The 8,308-nt window shown below is 42.6% G+C and overlaps 1 protein-coding gene across 1 annotated transcript in view; it reads right to left on the bottom strand.

The window, feature by feature from the left end:
* Positions 1-2,271: 2,271 nt before the first annotated feature.
* Positions 2,272-8,308, bottom strand: part of CALN1 (calneuron 1) — a 521,529-nt gene continuing 515,492 nt past the window's right edge. Inside the window, exon 7 of the mRNA XM_044673040.1 lies at positions 2,272-3,267. Coding sequence (XP_044528975.1) covers positions 3,140-3,267 — 128 coding nt within the window. The 3' untranslated portion in view covers positions 2,272-3,139. The remainder of the gene's footprint in view (positions 3,268-8,308) is intronic.

The raw sequence follows: 8,308 nt of genomic DNA, 5'->3' as shown, positions 1-8,308 counted from the left end.
CTGGGGGTTTTTTGTTCTGGGGGTATTGAGACGGGGGGCCTCGCCAAGGATGGATTTTCCTTCCAATGGCCCTTCCATACTATCTGCTTCCCCCCATTATTGGAGGACTGATTTCTTCCCAATAGAGCCAGTGGGGAACCTGCTGGGGTTATGCTTCTGGGGGCCCCTGAAGCTCTTACTTTGAAGTGACAAACCAGGAGAGCATCAAAAGAGATCTATTTGTATTCTCTGAAGCACTTTCCATGCATTTTTATTCAGCATTAGGATCCAGTGCCACTTCAGAAGGAAAGGAATGTCACCCTGAAGAAGAGGGCATTTATCGGGGAGAGCAAACACAGGCAAGACACAAAATCCTGGCTCTGGTGTTCATGAATGGTTTGACCTTGAACAAGTCACTTCCTCACTCAAGGCCTTGGTTTCCTCCTCTGCAAAAGGAGGGGTTCATATTCAGTGACATTTGTGGTGCCTTCTGACTTTTGAGGAATTCCTCAATTGAAATTCAAGCTTATCCAGAGCTTTCTTCCATACCAGCCTCCATCCTAATCTTAAAGGCCTATGGGAGTACCGTTCATTATGAACTTCTGCATGCTTTTGGGAACTAGACAGTCCTTTCCTTACAGTGGCTGCCACTGGCTGCATAGAATCAAGGCAGTATCCTACTGAATAGAGCATTGGTTTTGGAGTCAGAGGACCTGGGTTCCAATCCCAGCTCTCTTACATACTTCCTAAGTGGCCTTGGGACACAAGGTCATGTCATCTCTCTGGATTTCCATTCCCCAACTGTAAAACAGGGGGCTTGGATGGCCCAATCTCTAAGGTCTCTTCTAATTCTAAAGTTGTGATCCTGTGAAGCTGAGAATGTCAGATATGGAAGGGATCTCCCAGATCAGATAGCTTAATCTCCTAGCTATATCTGTAGGAAAACAGACCCAGAGAAGGAATGTGACTTGCCCAAGATCACGCAGCAAATCAAAGGTGGGATTAAAACTGCCAACAAGAGCATAAACTCTTACTCCATGGGTAATTCATGAAGGGAATTCCCTAATCCCTGGACCACCTGCCTTTGGGTCCCAAAGGTTCACATTGCCCCCTTACCCACTTCCACTGCTACGCACAGGAAAGGTTTTGTTTTTGTGGGTCTTTTTTTTACCCCCGATATCTGCATAGTGTGAAGATTTATACTTTCCTATGGCAGCTGAGTTGACCCCACTTTACCCACAGCCAACTAACCAGGGTGGCTAGGGAGGAGGGGAGAAAGTGAAGCTACCTTGTGGAATGGTTGTGTTGGGGGAAGAGGAGAGGGAAGGAAGGAAGAAAGGGGCAATGGTAGAGAGTTGGAAAGGAGATGCCAAGAAGACAAAGCAGGCCCCCAAAACCTAGCTAGAAGAGCGTTTGTTTACCCCAAAACCAGAAGGAAAAAAGGCAATAAGCAAGAGAAAGCTTTTGGACTTTGGGATGTAGATGAGAATGCACCCAGAAAAACCCCATAACAGAATTTAATGAAGTATTTCTGAGCTCCCAACCGAGCTTGGAAAAGTACAACGAGAAATGGTACAGAGAAATGTTACAGCTGATGAGAATTCACTAATCAGACTCGGCAAAAACACAAATTAATTGTAATGGACTGGTACGGCACCTTGGAAAAGAGGCTAAATTACAGTTTTTAAGATTCCATAGCAAACAGGTCATTTTGTTCTCTTCTTTACCACCATCACCACCATCACCGACACCACCACCGTCACCACCGTGCATGCAAAAGTAAATTACCTGTCTTGTTTGCTAAGCTCATTAAAATCTCTTCCGTGAAAATGAGTCAATCGCGGAATCTGAATGTCAGGAGATGTTATGTAAAATATAGTAGTTTGATCTTTCCATCTCAGTCACTTTGGCTTAAAATTCTCAGTTCGGCTGATTTTACCCTGAGCCCACACACTGATGGAGCCTGACGGGGAAGGAGGAAGGATGACTGACGGAGAAAAGGGAAGATGTACCTCCAGGAGAGTGTCAGCTACAGAGCAGATCTGGCAGACCGATGTGCTCATTCCTTGCCTCTATTACCAAAGATAACACGAAGTCAAAGGGTTTAAAACACTCCATCATTCCCAACTACTCCAGTCAAAAATAATAATTGCTTTGCCAAGGGACCGCTTTGTAACAGGAACAAAAGATCAAAAATGAACAATGGCACAGTTGGGCACATACAGAAGGAAGCCAAATATATCTATATATTTATACATATACACATATATTTCATTTTTTTAATCTCTCACTAATGGCTGCACAGGAGGCAAGTTTGGGAAAAAGGCTCTATGCAGATTCCAAGATGCTGGTGCATAAAAGGAGCTTCCCCTATCGGTGCTGGGGACAGAAAGAAAACTGCAATTGGAAACCCAAAGCCCTCCTCCCCAGCCCTCAGTTCTGCTAACAAAAGTCCTGTGTACAAGGCAATTAAAAAAAAAAGAGTAGGAAATAGCACGCAAACACACACGCACACCAGTGAGGTGTGGTACCACTTGGAAAACCATGACCCTGTACAATGGCTTTGCCCTCATGCCACAGGGGCTCCATTGGGGGTGAACAGAGGAAGCTGAGGGGGATGAAATGGTGGCCTTCTTTGCAGATACACCAGTCAGCTTCTGTGGAGCCAGAAAAGGCCCACCCCCAGGAAGAGTCTGCTGTTGGCCAAACTTTGGGTTGGATGTATAAAGTTGACCAGTAGTAACTGCAGGTCACGCTCAGTCTCTGATTTCTCTCTCTCTTTCGCTCTCTTTTCGACTCCCAGCATAGACCACCATACGTCAGTCCCAGATGGAAATGAAGCTTTTCCTCAGAGTTCCTACTGATGGCTGAAGCAAAAATTCAGAACTCCCCGGGTTTTTATTTTATTTTTTTTTTTAAATTTTATTGCATTAGGAAACAAAACCGTTAAAGCATTGAAGACAGCCCTTTGGTGTCCCTGACAAGAAGATGGAGCTGGTTCTCAAGACGGGTCGCCCTGCCGGCCTCGGGTTCCCTTTGCCGAAAGCGTCTTGTTGTCCACCTCGTACCCTTTCCGGTTTCATGGAGGAAAAAAGTCTGCCCACCGGGCATGCACATGCATGGCGAGTTTGGTTCACAGTGTCGGATGAAAGACTACTTACTACTCCATGCCGCTGCGGAGGATCTGATTGGCTGCGATCAACATGACGCTGATAATGAAGGCCATAGCAAAGGCGCATATTAAGCTCTTCCGGACACAGGTCTGTCTGTTCTGCTTTTGGGAATGCACTGGGGAAGAGGGAAGGCAACAGGGGAGACGTAGGGGAGGAGAAGAAGGGAGAGAAAGGACACAATGAGAAAGGATGTACCACCTTCCGGATTCAACTTCATTCAACCAACATTTATTAAATGCTCCTTATGTAGGAGGCACTAGGCTAGGCACATGGGACACAAAGGGGAAAAAAAAACAGTCTTTGCCATAGATATTATATTCTTTTATGGTAAAGTTTCTTAATGGGAAGACAATGGCAAACCATTCGAGGATCTTTGCCAAGAAAACCCCAAAAGGGGTCACGAATGGATCATACCTGAGCTGGCTGAACAATAACAATGAAGCTTCTTACCCTGGAGTCTGTAAATGTATTTTAAAATATATTTTGATAGTTGTATTTTAATATACTTGACTTCCTTTGTAATTTTGTGTATTTTATGCATTTTAAAAACACGTTAAGTGGATCACAAGATGTCAGAAAAGGATTATTAAAAATGTATCTGTGTATAATCTGGAAAAAAATTTAATTTAATTTAATTTAAAAAATAAAAACCTGCTAAGGAGAGGTCTAGGGTTTTACCAGACTACCAAAGGAGTCTACGACACAAAAAAGTCGAAGGATACCTGTTCTGGGGTAATACACCTCCATGACCCTGGGTGAGCCTGAGTAAAACCCTTAAGCTGTCTGTACCTCAGTTTCTGTGTCTATAAAATGAAGTTGGCTTAAGTGACCCCTGAGGTGCTTTACACTTTCAAACACATGACCCTTTGGTGCCTATCAGAGGCAGTGCGGTGTAGTGGATCCAGAGTCATCCTTGATGATCCTATGCACATTGACCAGTTGATACCAGGTCATTTCAGGAGGGGAGAGCGCTGGTCACTGTTAGGACTGCTCAGCGTAGAGCCTGAGTGAAGCCTTGAAGGGAGCTGAGGATTCTAAGAGGTGGAGGCAAAAGGTGAATGCTTTGGATGATAGACTGGACAAAGGCACGATGGTGGGAAATGCAGATTAATTTGATTAGATCAGGAAGAGGAATAGTCTGGAAGATATCTGGCAAAGTAAGTAGAAGCCAGATGCCTCAGCCTCCAAAAGAGGAATTCACATTTGACCATAGAGGCAAAAGGAAGATTCTTCAGCAAAGGAGAGAATTAGTTCAACTTGTGTCTTGGAGATGGAAATGAACCCGGGGGAACTTCTCCCAATGCAGGTCAGCACCCACTCTGCAACTTTCATACTTAAGAGGGTTGCTTGGGTTATTGACAGGTTAAATGATTAACCCAAGATCATAGAGTCTGTATGTGACACATGTAGACCCTGTGAATTCATAATATTGATTTGGTCATTCCCTGGACTGGAATAAGGAAAAAGGGAATTATGAAGAATGGTTCCTAGGGGAAGCTGGGAAGCTCAGTGGATAAACAGTCAGACCTGGAGACAGGAGGTTCTGGGTTCAAATTTGGCCTTGGACACTTCCTAGCTGTATGACCCTGGGCAAGTCACTTAACCTCAATTGCCCAGCCCTTACCACTCTTCTTCTTTGGAAATAATATTTAGTATTGACTCTAAGAATGTAAGAGTTAAAAAAAAAAAGAACAGTCCCTGGGCAGGGCAGGGCAGTATATATTGTGAACTTTCTGTTGTTTTCCAACCATCAGGTCAGCTTAGAGCATCATTGACTTGGGTCAAATTTCACTGCAAAACTACCAGAGAAAAAAATAGATACAATGTGACCTTCAAAATAAATTGTTCTAGTTCTAAATGCTATAAACTAAGAAACATAATAAACATGGTCATGATTCAGAGCTCTAGAGCTGAAAGAGACCTTAAGAGACCACATAGTTTAATCTTTTTATTTTACCTGGGAGGTTACTAAGTCACAGAGAAGTTAAATGACTTGTATAAGGTCACTTAGCCATTAAGTAGCCAAAATGGGATTCAAATTCAAGCTTTGGACTCCAAATCTGGCAATATTTTCAGAGAAACATTTCTTGACATCTAGATGACAGTGACTACATAATAGAATTGGATTGAATTTCCAAGCATGACAATATGTCATGTTCTAGACAGTTTCATAAAAGAAACTATTTCGTCACCACATCATCATGTCTTTAACTCTAAAGGCACTTCAACTGTGACTTTCTTCATGAACAGAACAAAAGAGAGACTCTAAAAATTTTGTACATGTCTATGATAGACACGAGGTGGTTTATCTTTCATTGAAACTGGTTTGTATCCATTCATCTCTAGCCTGTCTTCTCATTCCTTTCTCCTTTCCTTCCTTCCTCCCTCCTCCCCTCTCTCCCTCCTTCCTTCCCTCCCTCCCTCCTTCCTTCCCTCCCTCCCTTCCTTCCTTCCTTCCTTCCTTCCTTCCTTCCTTCCTTCCTTCCTTCCTTCCTTCCTTCCTTCCTTCCTTCCTTCTTTCCTTCCTTTACAGATGAAGACACTGAGCCACACAGAAGTTCAAGGACTTGCCTAGGGTCACAGGGCTGGCTAGTAAGTATCCTCAATAAGCACTGGAATTCAGATCTTCCTGATTCCAAGTCCAGCATTTCATCCATGGCATGACTGTTATTAGTACCTAGAAAGGGCCACCCTTTTAATTTGACAGAAAAGGATATTAAAGCCCAGAGAGGTTAACAGAATTTATTAGGCACCTATTGTATACCAGGTACTATCCTGATCTTGGGAGAAACAAAGGCAAAACAGAACAAGACAAAATAAAAGAAAATGGTCCCTGCTCTCAGGGATCTTATAATTAATTGATCAAAGGAGATAGTGTGAATATATGTGCATGTGTGTATGTAGATGCTTATATGTCCATATAAAAATACAAATATACATACACATACAATATACATGTGTGTACATGTGCACATATATGTATATAAACATACCAATATACATGTGTATGTAAATATATAGATTCAGATCTAGATCTCTTGATTAAGGTGACACCAACAGCAAGTATCAGAGCTGGGACTGAGCCCAGGTCTTGTGGCTCAAAATTCAGCGTTGTCTCCTTGCTATCACTGGGGGAGGAGAGAATACAGGATAGGAATAATGGATGGATCGTAGTCTTTGCCCTCAAAGACTTTACAGTCCAGTTGGGAGAGAAATGGATGATGGAAAATAGAGATTCAGCCAAAAACCAAGCCAAGAACAGTAAAAGATGACTTATGGCCAAATGCTAAATTCTGTGTGATTGCATCTAAGGCGGCAGTCCTTAATTGGGGAGCCCATGAACTTTTCTAAAACTTCTTATTATTTAAAAACCCTTCCCTTCCATCTTAGAATCACTAGTGTGTATTAGTTCCAAGGCAGAAGAGTGGTAAGGGCTAGGCAATGGGGGTCAAGTGACTTGCCCAGGGTCACACAGTTAAGAAGAGTCCGAGGCCAGATTTGAACCCAGGACCTCCTGTCTCTAGGCCTGGCTCTTAATCCACTGAGCTACCCTCATGTCCCCTCTAAAAATTATTTGGATAACTGTATTTCTCTCTAATTGGTTTCCTTGGTAGTGCCCATATGATGGGGCAAAGAGAGGGAGAAATGAAAAGAAAGCAAAACTGGGGAAGGGATCTGGCATGGCAGGTGAGTCAGCCATGTTCAAATCTAGCATTGTGGTGGAACGACCAAGATGGGAGTCCTTCTCAAAGCAACCTGAAGCAAATTTCCTTTGGATCCAAGGGGTTAACTTAAAAGAGGGTCAGGCTGGGTGGAGGGAATTGGGGAGAAACAGCAATGTAGAGAAAACTCCTATTGGAAGGAGTTTCAGAAAGCAAGGCTACACCCACAAAACCTTGCTTCGAGGATCCTTGTGGCTGCTTTGCTAGAAACATTGCAAGCTCAGGAAGAAGGGAAAGGTCAGAGAGAGCTTGAATTCATGGAGATGAGCTTGGATTCATTTCTGATAAGCAAGGAACAGTTCGGGTTAACCACTCAGAACTTTTACACACAGGGCAAGTAGCACAAGCTATCTGTAGGGCAAATGATGCAAAACATGCCCTCTTTTGAGTTCTGGAGAAGCTGGGAGGGGGATAAGCTCGCCTCAGTCTACCATTTGGAAGCTTCCTATTTTAATTGAATTTTGTTAATTAGATACAAACTGCTGAAGGGTCATAGATCTTGGAACTTGAAGGGACCCTAGAAGTCCTCAAATCCAACCCCTTCATTTTCATATAAGGAGTTGAAGCCTATAGAAATTAAGTGACTTGCTCAAGGTCACACTGGTAGTAAGTATCAGTACCAAGATTTCCATCCAGATTTTTTGCCTCCCAATCCAATAACCACATTACCTCTTATCAGCACTGTGTAAAATGAACATCCTGGGAGAAAGCCCAGATCATCATCATCCCTCCCTGAGCCTCCTGTTAACGGCTCCAGGCTCGGTGGGAACAACTTGTTGGCCCAAGTCAAGCCCTGTCACATGATGACAACTGCCATAATATCAGATATTAGGTGAGATTAGATTCCCATTATTGAATATAAAACTTGTGGATTTCATCATAAGCAAAAGGAGGAACAGTTTTAACTAAGAAATCCTCAAGTTAGCTACAAATAATTTAGTTGATGAGAAAAATAGAAATCATACTCAAATTCAGTGATTCTTAACCTGGGGTGTGTGAATCTAAAAGATATAGTTGGATAACTGCCTTTTCCACTTGATCAACTTCCTTTGTAATCCTATATGTTTTTTTTTATGCATTTAAAAATCTCATTCTGAGAAGAGGGCCACAGGTTTCTCCATACTGCAAAGGGGTCCAGGACACCAAAAATGATTAAGAATTTCTTTAATTGATGCATTGGTTAATAACTGCTCTGTTTATCTAGGAGGTGCAGGGGATAGAGTACCAAGATTGGAGTCAGGAAGACTCTTCTTCTTGAGTTCAAATCCAGCCTCAGATACTTATTAACTGTGTGACCCTTGGCAAGTCACTTAACCATAATTGCCTAGTACTTGCTGGTCTTCTGTGTTAGAATTGATACTAAAACAGAAAGTAAGGGGAAAGGAAGAAAGAAAAAGAAAGAAAGAAAGAAAGAAAGAAAGAAAGAAAGAAAGA

Source organism: Gracilinanus agilis, chromosome 4 (genome assembly GCF_016433145.1).
Source record: "Gracilinanus agilis isolate LMUSP501 chromosome 4, AgileGrace, whole genome shotgun sequence".
NCBI classification, from domain to species: Eukaryota; Metazoa; Chordata; class Mammalia; order Didelphimorphia; family Didelphidae; genus Gracilinanus; species Gracilinanus agilis.
This window is presented reverse-complemented; position numbering and strand designations above follow the sequence as displayed.